General features: G+C 35.5%; 1 protein-coding gene across 2 annotated transcripts in view; it reads right to left on the reverse strand.

Annotated features, from left to right (window-relative positions):
- The window catches only part of RNGTT (RNA guanylyltransferase and 5'-phosphatase), a 350620-nt gene that overhangs the window by 171809 nt on the left and 155043 nt on the right, over positions 1-23768 (reverse strand). Inside the window, exon 12 of one of the 2 annotated variants that reach the window (XM_019030091.3) lies at positions 19660-19728. The exons of the other annotated variant lie outside the window; for it this stretch is intronic. Within the exon in view, the coding sequence (XP_018885636.2) occupies positions 19660-19728 (69 nt within the window). The remainder of the gene's footprint in view (positions 1-19659; positions 19729-23768) is intronic. 2 annotated transcript variants of the gene reach the window in all.

The raw sequence follows: 23768 nt of genomic DNA on the forward strand, positions 1-23768 counted from the left end.
CTATGCCCTTTACACAGAATAATTAAGGCAGCAATAACTTCTAAGGGCTAACATCGACTGAGTTTTCACTTTTCACCAGTTACTGGTTTGAGTGTTCTTAAATCACTTTATTCTCAAAATAGCTCCATGAGGTAGTTCAATCTAACATAGTACCCTTTTCTCATGGATCACAAAACAGAGTCATAAAGAAATTGGTAGAAAAGATATTTGGACCCAAGTATTTTATTCCAGATTCCAAGATATATACTAACTACCACATTGTACGGGGTGAACAGAAAGACAAAAAGGTGCACACCATACACAAAAATCAACTCAGATGGATTAAACATTTAAACACAAAAATGGAAACTGTAAAACTCCTAGAAGTAAACAAACAAAAACTTCTTGACACTGGTCTTGGCAACTATTTTCTGGATATAACACCAAAAGCACAGGCAACAGAAGCAAAAACAGACAAGTGGGACTATATCAAACTAAAAACCTTCTGCACAGCAAAAGAAACAATAAACAAGGTGAAAGGTCAACTATGAAATGAGAAAAAATAATCTGCAAACTATACATCCACAGGGGTTAATATCCAATATATAAAATCATACAACTCAATATTAAAAATACAAATAACCTGTTAAAAATGGGTAAGGGCCCTGAATAGACACTTCTCAAAATAAGAAAAGTAGATGGCCAACAGACCTATTGAAAAGCTGCTCAGCATTTCTAATCAGCAGGGAAATGCAAATCAAAACCTCTATAAGACAGCACTTCACATTTACGAGGATGGCTATTATCAAAAAGGCAAGAAATAACAAGTGTTGTCAAGGAAATGGAGAAAAGTGAACCCTTGTATACTTTGGTGAGAATGTAAATTGGTACAGCCCATTAGTGAAAACAGTATTGAGGTTCCTCAAAAAATTAAAGACAGAACCACCCTATGATTCAGCAATCCCACCTCTGAGTATGTATCTGGAAGTATTGAAAACAGGATCATGAAGAGATACCTGCTCTCTCCCATTCACTGCAGCTTTATGCACAATAGCGAAGATATGGAAGCAACTTAAATGCCCTGTGATGGATGAATGGTTAAAGAAAATGTGGTGTACATATAACAGAATATTATTCAGCCTTACCCCCAGAAAAGTAATTTCTGCCATTTGTAGTAACGTGGATGGAGCTGGAGAGCACTGTACTAAGCAAAAATAAGCCAGAAAGAGAAATACTGCATGATCTCACTTATACATGGAATCTCAATTAGTCAAACTCATAGAAGCAGAGATTAGGATGGTGGCTGCCTGGAAACGGAAGGAACTAGAAATGGGATGATGCTGGTCAAAGGGTACAAAAATGGCAGGTAGACAGAGATATCAGATGTTAATTAGCTGGAATGTAGTGATTATTTCACAATGTATATCGAAACATCAAGCTGTATGCCCTAAATACATACAATTTCTATACGTCAAAAGGTTAAATTGTAACAAAATATAGAATTTAAAGAAAAAAGACAAAATGGTTAAGATATCTGTTCAAGTATATTCAAAAGCCCTATAAATTTATAAATCTATAAATCTAAGAAAATATGGAGAAAGCAAAGAAATCCACAGTCTAAAGCAGGGTTCTTTAACAGCAGTACTACTGACATTGGGGCAGTTGACTCTTTGTTGTGGGGGCTGTTCCGTGCAATGTAGGAGGTTTAACAGCATCCCTGGCCTCTATGGGCCAATCAAAATAATAAAAAATGTCCCCACATACTGTCAAATGTTATTTGGGAAGTAAAATCATGCCAGTTGAGAACCACTGATCTAAAGTATGCATTCATTCTTTTTTTTTAAACCAGTATCTATTGATCAACTGCTAAGCCTGTGTCAACCTCTGTGCTAGAGGACAGTAAGATAAAGATAATGGGGGTTTCAGACAAATAATAAGCAGTTACAAAAAACTGTGAAGAATTTAATGAAAGATGAAGTTCAGAGTGCTATAATAGCTGAGAAAATGAAATGTAACACAGTCAAAAAGATAAAAACAAGTTTCCCAGGGGAAGTAAAATTTAAGCTGAGAATTATACAGGCAATAAGGATGAGTTAAGTAGCTACAAGAGAAAGTACAGTGAATCTGAGGAGCAGATATTCAGATTGCCTACATGTACAGCACAGTACTTAATATTCACCCTACTGTTACAAGCACTAAAAATATCACTGTGAATGAGACAGAGATGGTCTCTGTCTTCATGGTACTTACAATCTAGTAAGAGAAATGGTAATTTTTAAATAACTAAAAATTAATACATGTTAAGTGCTTTGAGGCCAATGGGAATACTGTGGAGGCACAGGGGAGAGTCATGCTCACCTAGACAACCAGGCTTCCTCAAGGAAGCACATCTAACTTGATAGTTGAAGGATAAATGGGAGTAATATAGAAAAGAAAATAGTTTCAGGCAGAAGAAATAGCATGTATAAATACATATTCTTTAGAGACTATTTCAGTTTGTAGCTCTTACAGAATGAATTGGTCTGTCAGTAGAAAGAGCCACTAAAGTTATCACTGAACTTGGACAACAAAAGGAAAATCAATTTTCTGACCCTACATAGACAAAATGTGTGCTTTTAAATATTTCCTTCTAAAATGTGGAATTGCTATAAGCATAAGGGATAAGAAATATCAATTAATAAACCCTATATTTTTGCTATGATTCCAATATGCCTCCCTAGATGCCTAAATCAGAGCGCTAACAAAATAGACATTAAAAATATACCCGGACAAATTCTGAAAAGCAAAGTGTAAAATAATATGCTATCTTTTTGAAAAAGTGGAATGAAAATAAGAATGTATTCACACATTTGTATTTGCTTCTATATATATAAAGAAACTGGGAAGAAGTATGAGAGGGAGATTTTCTTCTATGTATTTTTTAAATACATGTTAAAATTTCTGAACCACGTGATTGTATTATCTAGTTTAAAAATTAAAATTATACCACTGTAAAATGACAATTTTTAAAATCTACCATTAATGTTTCAACATTAAACATAAGTTATTAATAAAAAGAACTATCCCTAATTCATTAAGTGTTTAATATGTATCATTTATATGAGAACTGATTTGGTATTCTGTATATTTACCCTCTAGGAATTCACCGCTTCTTTCATTTTTGTGAAGTCCTTATTTATATTTATTTCCCCTTTCTCTGCTACCAATATATCATCATTAGCAATTCCTTTTAGTTGTACAGATATATCTATATCTAGCTGAGACTGATTACAAATTATGCATCTGTAGCTGTTTATTTTGCCAACAAAATTCAAAAAAAAGTAAATATTTATTTTAAAAACTTGAAAATGATGTTTTGCTTTTTATTCCTTACACAAAGCAAGCTAAGAATATTTTGCTGTGCTCTAAAAGTTGAACAAGGAAAAAAAAATAAAATAAGGTATATTTTCTTTCTTGGCACTTTGCTATTACAATTCCTTGGAAAATTATATTTTTCAATAAAAGTAACACATTTTGAGAAAAGATAGAATGACACTTTTGCAGCCTGCCAGAAAACAGAGCCCTTCTTCAAATGAAGACCTATCAAAATATGCAAGCAAATGTCATGGAAACAGAAGCTCTCACCATGGTAACATCCTTGCTACAGAGGAAAACCATTCTAATTTGTCATGTACTTCAAGACAAGGTATTAGGCTAATTCCAATTTTCATTTTACAATCTATCCATAACATTCAATATACCTGGCAGTAGTAAAGATTTAATAAAAATATTAATATTTCAAAAGAATGCAATATTAAAATCAAAGCTGACTCTAAATTTCTATGCAAACTGATGAATACCAGATACATAAAATCAAGCTGTCCCACCTTATAGGAAAATCAAAATAGTGATGAAAACATTAAAAAACAATTATATCTCTACTACTTGAAAGTAAATAACTCTAGACTCAATAGAAACAATTATGTTTTACTAACCATAGTAGAGTTAGTGGGTACAACAAGAAAAGCCATTTTTCTAAATATAAAACAAAAATACTTTCAAGATTTTTGTTCTTACTTCAATTATACAATCCACTATTCTGTTTTTATTTCATAGTGATAGATTAATGGCATACAATTCTTGTCTAGAAACATAGTTTCTCCAGATGATAAAAGTAAAATCAAAGCTGATTTTTCAAAAGGTTAAAAATTAATGTTATTTCCACATGTAAAACTGTAATATGCTACATAAATCTACACTAAAATCAACTTATAAAAGCTAGTAAACAAATAAGATTTCATTTTACTATCAACTTTGTAAATTAAACAATCTAATAGCTATCATGTAAAAGATCGAATACCTGCATATTAAAATACCAAATCATCACGTTAAAATATTCATTTTTAAGTGACGAATGGCCAAAAATTAGCAATTCAAAATGGAAGTGTAATCACAGAACTGAAAACCATATAGATAGGAGTCTAATAAAACATAGTTTATTACAGAAGCTGATAATGAGATGGAAAATTCAATTTGATCGTGGTTCTTTTTAAAAATGATCATTTCTGTTTGAGGAAAGCTTGAACCTTAAACCTTAGAAAGAAAATAAGTTTATACTGAAAACAAACAGATAATTTTTTCCTTTTGAAGAAAATACCAAAGTTTTTCTCAAATATTTAAGTATTTTTGTCAAGTATAGGTTACATTTCAAATTTTTTTAAAACACTGTGCTACAGACTGATGTTTGTGTCCCTTCCAAAACTCCTATGTTTAAATCCTAAGCCCCTAATGTGATGGTATTAGGAGGTGGGACCTTTGGGAGGTGATTAAGTCAAGAGGACTCTGCCTTCATGAATGAGACTCCTACCCTTAGAAAAGAGACCCAGGAAAGCTCCCTTGCCCCTTCTGCCATGTGGGACACAACATAAGCCAAGAAGCAGGCCTTCACCACACACTGAATCTGCCAACACCTTGATCTTGGACTTCCCAGCTTCTAGAACTGTGAGAAATAAATTTCTGTTGTTTATAAGCCACTCGGTTTATGGTATTTTGTTACAGCACCCCAAACTGACTAATTGACTGTTTATATTATTGTTTATATCACTGTTTGTGAATAATATAATTAAGCCACCTTTAAATAAAAAACATTAAAGTTATTTTTGAATCAACAGCAAAACACACAGGGAAACCAAAAGGCAAAATATGATAAAGAAAAAAGTAAACTGGCTCCAAATCTAATGTTGGTTTCCTGAGAAATGTTGGTTAACCTGAGAACAAGGAGAAAGCACTAGAGATTAAGGAAGATCACTCGATATGGAAAGAAGAAAAGATTGGGCCAGGCGTGGTGGCTCATGCCTGTAATCCCAGCAGTTTGGGAGGCGGAGGTGGGCGGATCACAAGGTCAAGAGATCCAGACCATCCTGGCCAACATGGTGAAACCCCGTCTCTACTACAAATACAAAAATTAGCTGGGTGTGGTGGTGCGGGCCTGCATTCCCAGCTACTCAGGAGGCTGAGGCTAGAGAATTGCTTGAACCCAGGAGGCGGAGGTTGCAGTGAGCCCAGATCGCGTCACTGCACTCCAGCCTGGGCAACAAGAGTGAAACTCCATTTCAAAAACAAAAAAAAAAGGAGTGAAGAAAAGATTGGAGGGAGGCAAGAATGGATGCTGTAAGACTGGTTAGGATGCCACTGTAGTGGTTCCAGCAAGAGGCAATGAATGACAAACTGGATTAGAGTAGTAGCAGTGACAATGGAGAAAAAAGGGAATAATTTAAGAGATACTTAAAAGATAAAGAAAGACTTGGAGATGAAGGAAGGGGACGGTGCCAAAGATGACAGCTAGATTTCTGATTTAAGTAACTGTATTTAGTAACTGAGGTGGAAATGCTGGGAAAGAACCCATTTGTATGTCTGCTTATTTGATCATTTCAGAAATAGAGATAGAGTTTGTCTTTGATATGCAGATGCTTCTCAACTTACAACGGCATTACTATCCACAGAAAAATCATAAGTCAAACCATCATAAGCTGGGAACTGTCTGTATTGTGTTTCTGATGTTTTTGAGAAATTCAAAAGGCAGTATCAGAGTGGGCAAAAAGATAACCAAATTTGGGGCTTACATAGAAATCTGAAGTCTCAGTAACATGCTGATAAAAAAGAACTAAAGTCATAGGTATGGATGAGACTACTAGAAAGAGTAGGGCATGAGAAAGAATGAAATCTGGTGCGCTGAGCCCCGACAAACACCAAACTTCAATGGCTGGTAGAAGACGGAAGAGCTCGAAAGGGACCGCAAAGAATGGCAAAAGACTAGGAGGAATCAGGAGCATGTGGTGTCACAGAAGCCATAAAAGAAAGTACTTCAAGAAAGAGTGAACAGAATATAGACTAACGCTAAATGATCCAGTAAAAAAGGGTGAAAATTATCTTGATTTTTTAATTAAAGGAGATGACTGGCGACCTTTCAAAAAAGCAGTTGATTCAAACATCATTTACTTAGCAGCTAAAGCCCTTTTTAAAACATAATCTCATCTACAAGCACAATATATAAAAGTAATATTAGTAAATCAGCAGCACTGCAATGGAAACAGAATGCTGACCTAGTAACCTATCCCTCCATGCAGTCACCTAAGGCACTTCACAGAAACCTAGAACATTGGAGTTTATATTTTTGAAACCAGTGAGTGAACTAGATAACCTCTGATGTTCTATAATTCTGTAAATGCAAGGTAATCTACTTTGTTTGAATCCAGGCTTTCATGATGATTAATGACTGCTCTGTGTCTTAGTCAAAATAAGATATTAGTGTACTTCTTTATAAACACAAATATCCTGTTTTATTTCCTTGATTAAACCACTGATTAACTTTTCCTTCTTATAAAAGTAGTAAGTAAACTATGTCCAATTATGAATGTGTTACATGGTTATGTCTCTGAAAGTAGAATATTAAATCAAAAGCTAAACAATAAAACTTTCTCCTAAGCTGGTTTTTGGGAGTTTGTTCTCAACAGAATCATCATCTTAATATAGTATTTTTTATCACTATTCTTCAATAACTTGCTAGGATTCAAAGTATCTTCTTTCTTGGCCGGGCACGGTGACTCACACCTGTAATCCCAGCACTTTAGGAGGCCGAGGCAGGTGGATCACCTGAGGCCAGGAGCTCAAGACCAGCCTGGCCAACATGGGGAAACCCCATCGCTACTAAAAATACAAAAAATTTGGCCGGGTGTGTTAATTACACTCACGCCTGTAATCTCAGCATTTTGGGAGGCCAAGGCCAGTGGATAACGAGGTCAGGAGATGGAGACTATCCTGGCCAACATGGTGAAACCCCGTATCTACTAAAAATACAAAAATTAGCTGGGCATGGTGGGGTGTGCCTGTACTCCCAGCTACTCAGGAGGCTGAGGCAGGAGAATCATTTGAACCTGGGAGGCGGAGGTTGCAGTGAGCCGAGATTGCGCCACTGCTCTACAGCCTGGGCGACAGAGCGAGACTCCATCTCAAAAATAAATAAATAAATAAAATTAGCCAGGCATGGTGGGACAAGCCTGTAGTCTCAACTACTCAGGAGGCTGAGGCAGGAGAATCACTTGAACCCAGCAGACGGAGATTGCAGTTGAGCCGAGGTCACGCCACCGCACTCCAGCCTGGGCGACAAAGCAAGACTCTGTCTCAAATATGTAGATATCTATAGATGTATCTTCTTTTTTCAACAGTACTAACATCTTCTACCCTTTATTCAACCTCAATTCACTCATTATAATTAATGTAACACACCAGAATAAACTTCTTGCTAAGTTTTAAGTAACTAGCACCAAACACAGTTGGGCCAAGGAGTTTTTTCACAAGTAGATCCACTAGTAATCCTCATCATCTTTTGCCATTCGTTTGCCTTTGGAATGTTTCTGTGGTACCAGAGGATGGATAACAGGTTTTGCCTGTGCTTCATCAGGACTTGTTCTCCACTTTATATACACTCACCCTTTCACTCAACTATCCCTTTCTTGATTTACTTGAATTGTTGGCTAATAGGAACCAATAGATGCAACACCACACTATAAAAAGTTTCAAAGATTTTAGGATAAATGGTAGACTAAACATGTATTTATGCCCGCTTTGATATAAAACCTCACTAAAGGTGAGAGTTACAGAAAAAAAGAGGTATCAACAGAAAGGGAAAACAAAAATAGGAGACTGACAATAGCAGAAAAAAACCCATAGCAATGTAATTTTAAAAGACAGAAAGTACAGACGTTAACACAGCATACAGCAAAGAAAACCAAATACTAAGTACATGCAAAGAAGGACGCCAATGCAAGTCATTCCTGGTGCAGTGCCTCAGAAAGGATTGAGTCATATAAATAACAGGTAACCTAGAAGGCTGCCAGGGGATAAAGGTAAGGCATAGGACATAAAACAAGGAGACCAGGGAAAGTCTATAGAAGGACCACTAAAACTCTAGCTTCTCTCCTCCACTGCGGGCAAAAGGCAGGAGATATGTTTATTCTGTGAAAAAGCTGAAGGCAGAGCTATGGTGGAGAAGATTCAAAACAGAAGAGAAAAACTGAAACTGCAAGGTTAAGTGAAAGTTTACCCAAGAGTGGACCCTAGCTCCTTTACCTTCTGTACTCCAAGAATAGTAAGAGCAGGCAAAAGACTGAAGGATTGACTTCCAGACAGCTTAAAAGATTTTCAGGGAAAATAACTACACATTATAAAATTTGTATATCCTCCAATTTAAAAATAAAAGAAAAATTTATACACATTTTGACATTATTTTTAAAATGCAGATTACCTCTAATATACTATATTACTTTTCTCATAACAATGTATTACTTGCCCTGCGCTTAATTATTAAAGCTGAGTTCATCAAAAAGTTTTAGACTTCCCCAGAAGAAAAATTTTGAAATGTTGGCAAATTTTACTTAAAAAGTTCTTGGCCTGATTAAGGGTCCTAAACTTCTCATTTAGAACTTGCTCTTAATAGGAAGTCTAAGAAAGAAAGGTAATTTACAAATTTTACAAAGACAGAATCAGAAATTACACTGGGTATTAAGGTCTACAGCTATCCGTCGGAAACGTCTTATTAAGCTATAACTTTGGTGGGCTGAAAAATGGCCACCTAGAGACATCAGGAATGCATCACATTATATGGCAAAAGAGACTTTGGTGGTATGATTAAATTAAGGCCATTCAAGGGCAGGGGAGATTATTCTGGATTACCCAGATGAACCCTAAATGCAATCACAAGTACCTTTTTTTTTTTTTTTTTCAATTTTTTTAAAAAAACAATTGTCACCAAGGCCTGAGTGCAGTGCCATGATCACAGTTCATTACAGCCTTGACCTCCCAGGCTCAAGCGATCCTCCTACCTCAGCCTCCCAAGTACTACAGGTGTGTACCACCATGCCTGGCTAATTTTTTTCATTCTTTATAGAGATGGGGTCTCACTGTGCTGCCCAGGCTTATCTCAGACTCCTGGGCTAAAGTGATCCGCCCACCTCGGCCTCCCAAATTGCTGGGACCTCCAGATCTGTAAGGGAACAAATGTATGTTGTTTTAAGCCATCAAGTGTGTGGTAATGTGTTAAAGTAGCCATAGGAAACTAATATAGTAACTAGCTAGTACCATCACGTTTTCTAAATTTTATTTTATTTATTTATTTTTTTTGAGACAGAGTCTGGCTCTGACGACCAGGCTGGAGTGCAGTGGTGCAATCTCGGCTCACTGCAAGCTCCGCCTCCTGGGTTAATGCCATTCTCCTGCCTCAGCCTCCTGAGTAGCTGGGACCACAGGCGCCCACCACCACACCCGGCTAATTTTTTGTATTTTTAGTAGAGACAGGGTTTCACCACGTTAGCCAGGATGGTCTCGATCTCCTGACCTCGTGATCCGCCCGCCTTGGCCTCCCAAAGTGCTGGGATTACAGGCGTGAGCCACCATGCTCGGCCCAGGATTTCTGTCACATCAAAATACCACAACTATTATTATATTTTTCTTTAAATTAGTTCACTCTAAAAATCTAAAAAATATATATTTTAAATGGAAACTTTATAACAAATGGTATACCGTTTATACTATTCTAGAAAACGGTATTGCTTACCCTAAATAACCAGTAGTCCTAAAATTAGAAAAGATAGAAATTAATCAATACTAAATTCTAGTAGATATGTTGCCTATTGAATAGTCTAAAAGTGGGCCCACACACTTGTTGAAAAGATCAGCAAGTTTTAGATATTAAAAACTAGAAATAGACTTTCTCTTTATAATCTGAAAGACTGAATAAAAACAAGAATGGGACTACATTTCTCATTGTATGATGCAGTGTCATCTGATGCCCTGTCCCTGGACCACCTAAAATCATGTCTGCTCTCACCACTGGAAGCCACATCTGTCTATAATCAACTCTTTTCTTACTTCCTCCTTACAAATAAGACCTAGTGCAGGTGAAAAGGAAAATTAAGGTGGTTCCTTTGAATATACAAACAGCAATCAGAAAAAGGCTATTTCAACTGGTAAAAAGGAAACTGATGACAATGTATAAGCACAAAAGAAGTGAGAAAAATCTTAAGTATTCTTTCTTTTAAAGTCATAAAGAGAATTTATGAATAAGAATTATTAGAAAAATGTGTCTTAAACTCTGTTTTCTTTAGCAGAATATCATATAGTGTCTGATAATGTCATTCAACTTTATTTTAATAGAAACATATTTCCATTTTTTTAAAGAGGTAGAAAAGTCATAAATCTCTGCATAAGAGCTAAGTACAGGTTTAATCTGGGGCTTTGGCAAATCAAAAGTCTGAAAGTGGAATACATAAGACCACTCTGGTGATGGTGGCCTAAACTGAGGATAAACTAAAAATAGGAAAAAATCAGCCTTTGCAGGAGAATCTGAGGTTGAAATTGCAAAACCAAAATAAGGAAAAAATAACAAAGGCTACACAATTCAATATAATGAAATTTTGCGTTTGAGAGAGAAAGTTGCCTCCTGCTACCCGAATGGATTTATGCAAAACTGGAGCCTATTCTGGATGGCACCGTTAATATATATTTATACTTAGAATACCCTTTAGAATATTTACCAAAAAATATAGTAGGAATGTAAAATAACCACTGAATTAACTAGGATGGGTAGACATGTGATTATGTACCACATCCTTCTTACAGCCAGATGCTGTTTTAGAAATTAACCATCCAATTAAAGAGCACACCAAAAATATGATGAAAGGTACAGATTAGTGATAAAAACTAAGAGAATTAAATTTGGTAACATGTGCTTTTAAGAAATAAAAAACTAGACAGAAAACAATCATGAGAAATTACAATCAGAAATAAAACATTAAGAAACAAAGACTGAAATCATTAAAATTTCATAGAAAATGAAAATGATGAACTAGATACTTATAACTAGTATAGTACAGTGCTATGCCATCAATTAAACTGTTACCAAAATAGGTAGTTGTAAAACATGCTTTCTGAAATAAGTTATAAATGTAAACTAATCTAGAATCTGTTATAAATAAAATAAATCTGTTCTAATAAAAATAAATTAATACTTTTGGAAGAAGCTGACCACGTCCACTGATGAACAAAATGTGACCCTTTCAGAGACATTCCATATATTTTATAATCTTAACAACTTAGGAGATAAAAGATATAAAAGTGAAAAGTCTATTGAAATGATGGTAGGATGGCCAGGTGTGGTGGCTCATGCCTGTAATCCCAGCACTTTGGGAGGCCGAGGTGGGCAAATCACTTGAGGCCAGGAGTTCAAGACTAGCCTGGCCAACAAGGTAAAATGCCATTTCTACTAAAGAATCACTTGAACCTGGGAACCATGGGTTGCAGTGAGCCGAGATTGCGCCACTGCATTCCAGCCTGGGCGACAGAGAAAGACTCTGTCTCCCCCACCAAAAAAAGAAATGATGGCAGGAGAAAAAAATCAATAGAATACAGTCATGTAATAGTCATACTATCAAACTTCATAAGAAGTCTAGTTTATTTTAATTGTCTAACTTGCCATTTAAAACATAAATTATTTTTAGGAAACTAAAATAAAAGAGTTTCTTCTTTTATTAAAAATTCATTACTTAGTAGATTTTCACCAGGTTATTGGCAGAAAGAAAGAATTTTCAAGTACTGATTTATATCATTTGCACTGATCATCATATGACCATAAGAGAATTTCAAAGCTAAGCTCTTACAGCCTCTACATTTCACAGATGAAAAACTGGAGAATCAAAAAGATATTCAGTGGTGTCTGTTTGTTTGTTTGTTTAACCACAGACCACTCCTAACCCACTGGGAAGTTTCTGAAGAGAATATGCAGAGGACAAAACTCATGTTATTGTTTTAGGGAAGAATGGTGTTTGGATTCTGGACTTGGCAAAGAAAAGTGGGAATTTAAAGAAAGCCACTGATAAGTTTTTTGAAAGGAAAAAAGATAACAGCATAAATTAGATTACACATATTCCTATGCAGCAAGGAAGATAAAATAGCTATAAATTTAAAAGGTATTTACCTACATTGTTAACATAAAAAACTAGTCAAATCTGAAAGACTGGGGAAAACACAAAGATGCATTTTCATTCCTTTAACAAACAGTTTCTAAGACATACTGGGCTAAACACTATCCTAGACAATGGAGGTTTAAAAAGAAATAAGGAAGGAAAGGACTAATAACCTCAGATTATTTTGCGAGGCAAAAATATAACCACAGCCCATAGATTTTTGTGAGGCAAAAATATAACCACAGCCCATAGATTTTGTGAGGCAAAAATATAACCAAAAGAGAGCTTGTGAGGGGTAGCTAGAAACAGCAAGGCATCTTTAAAGAGAACCATTTTTGCTTTGAGAATAATCATTTAAGCAATCAGTTTTAGTTCTGAAGCAATTTGGCAATTAGTAACAATTTTTCAAGAGAAAAGATAGAAAAAGATATTGCTTTCAGCTTCATGAAAGCAAATCAATCTCCCACAAATCCTATGGAATGGAGAGCAATGAAGACACAGAGTGTGCACAGGAATCTAAGATCTCATCTCTCTTAGACTGGTGTCCTCAGAATGAGATCAGCTGCTACCAGAGAACAGAAAAATCTCCATATCAGAGAAGTAGAAGGTACAGGTTGATGATCAGGACCTAGACTGTCATGGAAGGAAAGATCTAATTCTAGACAAAGGTGTATCACTTCTGACCAAGCTGCTATAAAAGTGATGATAGAGGAATAGTTATTTAATGCAAATATGTATGTGTCAATTTTGTTTAAAGAGGTTTAAGATTAAATATTCATGACTAAGGTGATACGAAAGAAACCTAGCAACTACCTTTTCAACTCTTTATACCCTAAAATACTACCATCAGACTAACAGGTATGGCTTAAAAACACCTCTCTTCAACACTATCAACATAGAGGGCTGAAGGCAGTAAATGCACAAAAAATGGTTTCCATCTACAAACTCAGTAGCATTTCACCGTTACAGAAACTGAAGTCTGGAATCAAGACCCCTTGAATAGAACACGTTTAATAACTCGAAGCACATAACACAGGAACAGAAAACCAAACACCACATGTTCTCACTCATAAGTGGGAGCTGAACAATGAGAACATGGACACAGGGAGGGAACATCACACACTGGGGCATGTGCGGGGGGGTTAGGGGCTAGGGAAGGCATAGCATTAGGAGAAATACTGAATGTAGATGACAGGTTGATGGGTGCAGGAAACCACCATGGCACGTGTATACCTATGTAACAAACCTGCATGTTCTGCACATGAATCCCAGAACTTAAAAGTATAATTTTTTAAAAAACAACAACAAAAAAAGCAAACAAACAAACAAAAAACAAGAAATAAACAACTCAAAGCACAATTTTAAAAGGGAAGAACATAAAAATAAAAAAGGGACCCTTGCAATACTGCAATGCACTACGATTTGGAAGGGGAAGGAGTGTAGGAGCCTGCCTATTGCATTTGAATAAAGAAATGTAACTTTATTTTGTTCTGCAAGCTGAAGAAGAAAAATCTATCATCACACAGAGAATTACAATTGAACTGAAGATCACAAATGAATCATGTACAAATGCCATGAGCACATACAAGAAATGGGAAACAATAAATCAATATATCTATACCTGCACTGTCTACTACACACATGGCCACTGAGCACTTGAACAGTGGCGAGTCCAAGACATGCTGCAAGTGTAAAATTCCCACTGGATTTCAAATACTTAGTACAAAAATAATAATTGTTTTCATATTGAGTAAATGTTGAAATGATAATACTTTTGATATAGTCGTTTAAGTAAAATATATTATTAAAATTAATTTTACCACTTTTTTTCTTAATGTGGCAACTAGAAACATTTAAAGTATATATGTGGATCATATTTGTGTTACATGTTATATTTCTATCAGTCAGTACTGGTCTCCCCCATATAAGGGTTTCTTCCATAGTATAATTTTACTAGGTCAAAAAACAGGGGTAGACTGGAAAGATAATACAGATACAAAGAGCAGTTAAGAAGCTACTGAAATAGGCTGAGTATAAAACAATTTGAGCCAAATCTGACATGGTCTTTTTTAAATAAGGAATAAATAGCAAGGACAACCCAAAAAGACAAAGTGATGAGCCACTTAACAGACTTCAGTGATTGTTTGAAGATTGGTTGTCCCTAGTAGAAATGTGTAATATGAACGAAGAAATAGAGTACTAGAAGCAAAACAAAAGGCATGGGTTAAAGGTTGATTTAACCAAAACAGCTACAGCCATAAAAAATACACTTTTCTCTATGAAGAGAAGGAAAGGGGGATAGAACTACCTTAGAAGACAAGTATAAAGACAGCCATCCAAAAGGTGGAAGAGGCTGAGAAAGCCAGTGTCTTAGGAAGCTTATTACAAATAGAGAATTTGAGTACAATTACTCTCTCCTTTTTAGTTCTATTGTCTAATATTGCTATCAGTTATAACTTACGAGATGAAGTTTTTAAAAATACAAAATTGAATATGTAAACTAAGAGTAGATCTAAAACTTCTGGAAATTTCTGACATTTAGACAGGTAGTCCTGAGCTACGGTTTATTGCACCTTTTCCCTAATTCTCTAGTATATAAGAAGATGATTTAACATTGCAAACACATTAATTTTCTCCAAATTAATCTAAATTCAAAGACATTCCAATTAAACTCCTAATAAAAATTGCTGGGTAACATGACATACAGATTCTGAAACTTACGTGTTAAACAAAATGTCTGCAAATATTTAAGAACGTCCTGGCAAACAGGGAGGCTTGACTTATTACGAGATAATCAAGATTATACCAAGTTGCACAGAACTACACAAACACAATAAAAAATTTGGGGCTAAGTCAGAGCCATAAAATTGTAGAACAGATTAGAGACCACTGAGAATAACATGTTCAGTTTACAGCTGAAACAAAAGCTCCATAAGTATAAGGACCAGTTTGTACAGCATTAGGTTTTCAAGATCACTCAAATCAAAAAAGCAGAAAAGATAAAGTCAAAAAAGTAGGGAAATCTATCAGAGAAGAAAGGTAAAAGGGATTTCCTGGATGAAATAGTGAAAAGAAACTCTAAGAAGAAAAGGCTATGCAGCAGGACTGAAGAATGGAAGGGTTCAGAAAGAATTCCTTCAAATGAAAAATGGACCTTATATATTTGACTGCACTGAAAAAAATTAAACAGTTCTTTTGGAGAGTTTAAAGAAAGAAATATTAATAATCATAATAACCAAAAATATTCCTAATGCTAGGTGACGAGACTTTTCTAAAAAAAGAAAATACAATTGTATACTATTTGACCCAGATAGGAACAATATTTATGTCACCATAAAAATATAAAAATTGAATATTAATTTGACCAAATATGTGATGTAATTACAATAGGATGACAGAAGGAGAAAGGGGTGTGGAGGGGGTTAGTGGAATTAGAGGGCTCAATCCTATTCTTCCACAGTACAAAGTAAGCAGATTATGTATAAAATACAAAACCAAAAAAGAACAGCATAGACTGTGTAGAACTGTAGAAGCAAAAGCCAAAAAAAAAAAAAAAAGAGGAAAATAATTGCCTCCTAGGAGTAGTACTTAGAGTGCAGAAAAAGGTAAGAGACTGTTTGGTAAGAGACTGTTCTATTTTTCAGTACAAATCACTCATTTAATTGGTTTTTTTAAATCATGGATAGGCATTACCATGGATTATGTGCAACTTACATAATTTTTTCAACAATAAAAAATATTACCTTCATTATTCTGAATATAAAAAATGAGAAAAATTGGCCAGGTACAGTGGCTCATACCTGTAATCCCAGCACTTTGGGAGGCTGAGGCAGGCGGATTGCTTGAGCTCAGGAACTTTAGACCAGCCTCGGCAACAAGGCAAAACCCCGTATCTACGAAAAATACAAAAATTAGCAAGGCGTGGTGGTGCACGCCTATAGTCCCAGCTACTTGGGGACCTGAAGTGTGAGGATTGCTTGAACCCAGGAGGTTGAGGCTGCAGTAAGCCATGTTTGTGCCACTGCACACCAGCCTGGGCAACAAAGTGAGACCCTGTCTCCAAAAAAAAAAAAAAAAAAAAAAAAAGAGAGAGAAAAATGAACTGTAAGAAATAAGGTGGCAGAAATCCTCAAGAAGCAATTATACCTAGATCCAAAAGTATGCTTAAAAAATTATATATATCATGATCAAGTAGCATTTATCCCAGGAATGCAAGGATGGGTCAACATGAGAAAAATCAGTGTAATTTACTACATAAATGGTGTAAAAATGAAAATGACATGATAACCTTAGTAGATACCGAAGAGGCATTACTGCCTTAAAATTAATGCCTTAAAAGGTGTTAAAGCCCAAAACCTATTTATGATTTTAAAAAGAATTATTGGAAGAACAGAATCAGAAATTTCTTAACACAATAAAGGATATCTAACAGAAATCTACCACAAACATACTTAATGGAGAAAATTTAGTTACATCCCCTCTGAGGTTGAGAAGAAGGTATAAATGTCTTCTCCCTTATCTAACTAGAACTAATACTTAATTCAATACTAGAGGTCCTGGTCAATGTGTAAAATTAGACAATGATGAGAACTAACAGAATTCAACAGGATTGTTGAATCAATAAAATAAATCAGTAATGTGGCAGTGTACTAGAAGTAGCAATAAAAAAAGACACGATTTACCACAAAAGCAGAAAATGACAAATATTTAGAAGTTACCATAACAATAATAAAAAACTTAAACTCAATTACAGAACAGAAAAAGACCTGAAAAAAAAAGCCATAGCATTCATTGAGAAAGTGATTTAACATTGCAAACACATCAATTTTCTCCACGTTAATCTAAATTCAAAGATGTTCCAATTAAACTCCTAACAAAAATTTCTGGGTAGCATGACAAATTGATTCTGAAACTTTCATGTTAAACCAATTGTCAACAAATATTTAAGGTAATGCTGGCCAACAGGGAGACTTGACTTAATACCAGATATCAATTACAAAGTCATTGTAATAAAAAGTGTGGTTACGGCCCGGCGCGGTGGCTCACGCCTGTAATCCCAGCACTTTGGGAGGCCAAGGCAGGCGGATCACCTGAGATCAGGAGTTCAACACCAGCCTGGCTAACGTGGTGAAACCCCGTTTCTACTAAAAATACAAAAAATTAGCCAGGCACGGTGGTGCGCACCTGCAATCCCAGCTACTCAGGAGGCTGAGGCAGGAGAATCCCTTGAGCCCAGAAGGCAGAGGTTGCAGTGAGCCAACATTGCGCCATTGCACTTCAGCTTGGGCAACAAGAACAAAACTCCATCTCAAAAAAAAAAAAAAAAAAAAAAGTATGGTTACTAGAAAGGGAACAGACTGACAAATCAACTGCCTATACTAGACATCCAAGAAAGAGACTCACTTATTTGTCAGGCCATTTTTCCTACATATGCCATATATGTACAGATCTGAACCATGAGTTTCACACACTGAAATTTTCTGAATTTATTGTTATATTTAGACTTTGCTTCTTTCAGTCTAGAGAGACTGGAATATATTAGAACTAAAAGATTCAACTTTAATTTTCCTAAAATAGTATTTTCTTCCATTTCCGTCCCTAACCTCTAGTGCTCCTCCATCTCCTCCTCCCTCTCCTCCTCCCTTAACCACAGAAGATAAGATTTTTCTGTTCTTTGTTTGGCAAGGGGGGCTAGAAGACAGACAGATGCCAATCACATATCACATTGTCTCTAAATTTGCATTTTAGCAGAGATTTATTATACACGTAAAGATATAATGCTTTACATGCATAGGTTGAATATGCCTTCTCTGAAATGCTTAGGACCAGAAGTGGTTTGGATTCTGATTTTTTTCAGATTGGGGAATATCTGCATTATATATACTTAACAGTTGAGCATCCCTAATACAAAAATCCAAAATGCTCCAACGAGCATTTCCTTTGAGCATCATGCTGGTGCTCAAAACATTATAAATTTTATAGCATATCAGTCTTTGAATTAGAGATACTCAACCTGTACAGTATTTAATACACTGTGTTCAAATTATTAGTTCCCTTTCTTTTACCCCAGGCACCCAGTCTGATGTCTCCATATATAAATTCTCAACTAGCTTATACTCTAATTACTAAAAGAAGAGTTGGTGAAGAAAAAAAGCAGCATATGATGAGGTGGTTGCACATGAAATAAACTCTTTCCTATAGAGTAAGTAGCTCTCATACTTGAACACGCATTAGAATCACTTGGAGAACTTGTCAAAACACAAACTGCTAAACTCCATCCCCAGAGTTTCTACTCAATAGGTGTGGGGCTGAGCTGCATCTGTGAAACTTCCTGGGTGGTGCTAATCCTCCTCTACAGGCCACATTTTGAAAAACACTGCTCTACAAAACGTGGGTTATCAAGTAGGGCCAATTATGTTCTCTGAGGAAACTGGGCAATGTCAGACTATATTTTTGGTTGTCACAAATGGGAATAGGGAGCGTGCTCCTGGCATCTACACTCCTGGCATCTAGTGAGTAGAGACCACAGATGCTGCTAAACATCCTACCATGCACAAGACAGCTCCCACAGCAAAGAATTATCTGGCCCAACACATCAGTGGTTGAGAATGAGAAAGCCTGCTATAGAGTAAAATACAACTTACTTCAAATATATGATTCGACCATTAAGTTGGTAAAAGTTCTTCAGTGCATTTCAAAAATTTAACATGGAAAAAATATTCAAAAGTTTTATTTTTTGTCAAGTAGTGACAAAGTTTGAATTTTACTCTACAGTAAACTTTTACTGTTTTAGAGAGAAGTTTTAGAGAGATTAATACACAAAAGTATACCAAGTTACAAAAGAAAATAAACATTTATGTAATGCTATTGGTAGAAAATTATTTTTTAATAACTAATTATATTAAAAGACTGGTTTCTCTGAAATGTAACAACCAACAATGCTTATTTCTTAAGCTGAGTGAAAAACAGATAGGTGCTCATTTTAGTATTACATGTATTTAGATATAAATAAAATCTTTCATAATGAGCAATTTGTTTTAAGGAAAAGTAGCAATCACAGCAGTAATCAATCCCAAGTAAATAAGTTTGAGGCATATATGTGTATGTGTATGTATATGTATATCTGTGTACACACACACACAAACACACAAACGAACACACACACACAGACAAATGAACTTACTCCAGTAGGCTGAAAAATAAGTCCATCCATTTCATGGCTCACTTCTTTGGCAAAATTTCCTTCAAGTAGCTATAAAATAAATACACATGTATTCTTTAAAAATATAATAATCACTTTAAAAGTATTTAAACTTCTTGCTAAGCTTTATAAAAACTTCTTAATATATAAGTTATAAGAACTGAAATACAAAATAAGAGAAAGGGATAGGTCTAAAGGAATCTAAGTTAATTCATCGTAAGATTTGAATACACACACACACACACACACACACACACGCACACACAAATTTCCATTCCTTGGCAGGCTAGATATTCTAAACAATAGTCCTAACTACAACAACCAAAATAATGAATAAAGCACTGAAAACATATTTTTAAATGTATTCCTAAGCCAGCACAAAAGGAAGAAAGACATAGAAGCAAAAACAAAGTGAAAGTAGAAATTCTGGAAAGTAATAGATAAAAGGAATAAAAAATAAACACACACAAAAACAGGAGAAGCAAAGAAATACTTGGGGACAAGAATTTGTAACTACAAACTAGCTCAAACATGAAGATTATAGTCCAAAGCTACAAACAAACTTGCTTGGGGGCAAGAATTTGTAACCACAAACCAGCTCAAACATGGAGATTATAATCCAAAAATACATTGTGTTTTCCAAGAACCCTTAGAGAATGTTTTTAATCTTACTTTGGGGTTTTTTTGTGTCTTTTTTATATTTTTCCAAGCAGAGAATTTCATTGCAAAGAATACACCGTGAAAAATACAACTAACAGTTTTTTCAATGCCATATCAACAGAGTTATAGACCCTATACCCTCTAATTAATTCTGACTGATTACATACTTTTAATGTATCTCTTTCACAGATTTTTATTATTTTGAAGAACTCAACATGTATATCACTGATGGAGGCCTGAAACATAAATTTCTGCATTTTGGGGAAGAGAACAAAACATACCTTCACAGAGCCAGGTGCATTAGTTCATTTTCACACTTGCTAATAAAGACATACCCGAGACTGGGTAATTTATAAAGAAAAAGCAGTTTAATGGACTTGCTGTTCCACATGGCTGGGGTGGCCTCACAGTCATGGCAGAAGGTGAAGGAGGAGCAAAGGCATGGTCTTACATGGCAGCAGGCAAGAGCATGAGTGTCAAGCAAAGGGGAAAGCCCCTTATAAAAGCATCAGATCTCATGAGAACTCACTATCATGAGAACAGTATGGGGGGAAATAGCCCCCACGAATCAATTACTTCCCACCAGGTCCCTCCCACAACACCAGGTTATCTAGACTCTGGCCAATTAACAGAAAATTCAGGATAGTTCCAGGATTCAAATATGTCTTCTAAATTTTTGGATATGCTGTGTGTTATACATCCCTTTTATCACAATCACACACTCTTGAAAGCACTATGCTTAAAGAGTTTACAAGATTTGCTTTCCAAAAGCAACAACCAAAACTTCAAGTACGTATTTCACTTGCAACAAAAATCTGTGATTCTCTTCCCAAACTGTGACTTCATCTTCTCTGCCATTTCATCCTTCAAAATCTATAATTTCTCTAAACTGCGGGCACTTCAAATTTGAGTTTAAAAATCTATATTTCCTTAAAATTTTAATGTTCCTTTCTGACACTGAGACAGAAATTAGATCAGTAATTGCCAGAGGCTTGGGGGGTAGTCTTTAATGAGTTTCAGTTTTGAAAGATGAAAAAGTTGGCTGGGCATGGTGGCTCACACCTGTAATCCCAGCAATTTGGGAGGCTGAGGCGGGCAGATCACGAGGTCAGGAGTTCAAGACCAGCCTGTCCAATATGGTGAAACACCATCTCTACTAAAAAATACAAAAATTAACCGGTGTGGTGGCGCGCGCCTGTAGTCCCTGCTACTACTCACAAGGCTGAGGCAGGAGAATCACCTGAACCCAGGAGGTGGAGGTTGCAGTGAGCCAAGATTGTGCCACTGCACTCCAGCCTGGGCAACAGAGTGAGACTCCATCTCAAAAAAAAAAAAAAAAAAAAAAAAAAAAAAAAACTGAATTCATAGCATTTCTGCTGAGCAATGATGCAATAAAAACCAAATACCACAATAATCTCTTTTTTAAAAAAAAGGTTAAAAAAATGTAACCTTTAATCTTTCATTTGCTCTACTTGTATTGTAGGTACATCATTTATGGCAAGTTAACATGGTAGTTTCCATTCTTCAACCAAACTTCTCAAATTCGTGTAATGGACCATGCCTGTATATAAAGTAACAATAAAAAATAGCCAGTTAGCAAGACTCTACATAATATGATGCTACCCGCTGCAGAAATGAAAGTAATTTCATTTTTTATTCTACTCTTTTTATAAATCAGAGTATTTAAAGGACTGAAAATTCATGGGTCAAAATAAGAGCTCCTCTGCATTACTCTAGACAATATTTTTTTCTTTACTTGACACATAATATTTATGATATCACCTATCATGTATCAAAGACCTACAATGGAGTGTTGTGCTTGGTACTTAACATATAATTCAAAATACATAACTCCTCATGAGATGTGTATTCTCAAGTTTTGAATTATTACTCAATTTGCCAGAAAAGGAAACTGAGGTCATCAGACATAAGCAACTAGCTTTAATTCAGAGAGTAAAGTAAAATCACTCAGAACAGATTACATCAGACTTTAACTAAAAATAAAGAGATAACTAAATAAAGTCTTATGACTCTCTGAAACAAATGCCCCAAAGATTTCTGCAAGTTCCTAAATATATAGGTCCTCCAATAGCCACTTAAATTTTATAGACTTGGCCAGACACAGTGGCTCACACCTGTAATTCTGGCACTTTGGGAGGCTGAGGCAGGGGACTGCTTGAGGCCAGGAGTTCAAGACCAACCTGGCCAACACAGCAAGACCCCATTTGTATATTTAACAAAAATTTTATAGACTTTAAATGCATTATAGAATATACTATATGAATAAAGTGAATATGAAGGGAGATAAAATTTTTGAAGGAAAAAAGGTTTTCTAAGAATAGAGATGAAATCTTAAAATGTTATTAATATTGTATACTTTATATTAACTGATTTATATATTCATATCAGATCATATATGTAATGTGTTTATTAAATTAGAAATATTAGCTTTTGTCTATTTACAATCCTTAAAAAAAAAAGTATCCAAACTTATTATGGCCATCTTCCATATATCAGTATCTTCATCATTAGAGTCAACTTTTAAGTCATTTAGCCAGTTTCCATTATTTTTCCTGCTGCTGTCTCTGATTTACAGCATTCTTCAAATTATACATGAGACTATAACTGCAGATGTTATCCCAAGCTACAAGTACTGATTGACTAATGTTAAGAAAATGCTTTTTCCCCTCATTCATTCCATAGATCTATGTTCATAATCTTAGAAGTGCTTTGCTCTTTGAAGATACCTTTAAAAGGTTGGTTTAAGAAAAAGTTCCTCATTCATTTACGATGTGAAAAAAGTAAAGAGAATGCTGCTTCTACACTGATGATAATAAAAAAGCAGATAATCTATCAAATAATAACTTTTGTTATGGCCATCAGAAAGCTGACATCTGCAGGCAACCAAATAAACTGAATCCCAGCCCCTCCAAAGGAGGATGAAGTATATGAACTCATGTCTTCTTTGGTAGAGAAAAGGAAGAGGAAGTGGCAGCCATAAGTGAGTACAAAGAAAACAACAACTGACCAATTCTTAAAAACTAAGTCTGGGCAAGTGGAACAGTTTAGAATCCCTGGAAGCCCAAAACACAAGAGATACAAACTTTTTCTCAGGCTTCTATCAGGCTTCACAAGAAAGACCACAGGCAGGGCAGGAAACATGAGAATGCCCCCACCTTGGTTGGGCACAGACATTAAAACCCTCCTGCTTTCCAAACCCTTCTTGATATGATGCAAAAGTTACCTGGGAATAAATTCATATGCAGCTATACAAGAAGCTGGAGACAGACTTGGACTAATGCTATTATATTGATAAAAAGCAGAAAGACTTGGTCCTGACAAAATATCCCTATGCAAGGCAAAACTTCACCGGCAAGAGGGAGAGGGAAGACCCACTGAGGAAAACCCCATGCCTGCGATTCAGGTGCTCA

The sequence above is a fragment of the Gorilla gorilla genome, chromosome 5, assembly GCF_029281585.2.
Source record: "Gorilla gorilla gorilla isolate KB3781 chromosome 5, NHGRI_mGorGor1-v2.1_pri, whole genome shotgun sequence".
Classification (NCBI taxonomy): domain Eukaryota; kingdom Metazoa; phylum Chordata; class Mammalia; order Primates; family Hominidae; genus Gorilla; species Gorilla gorilla.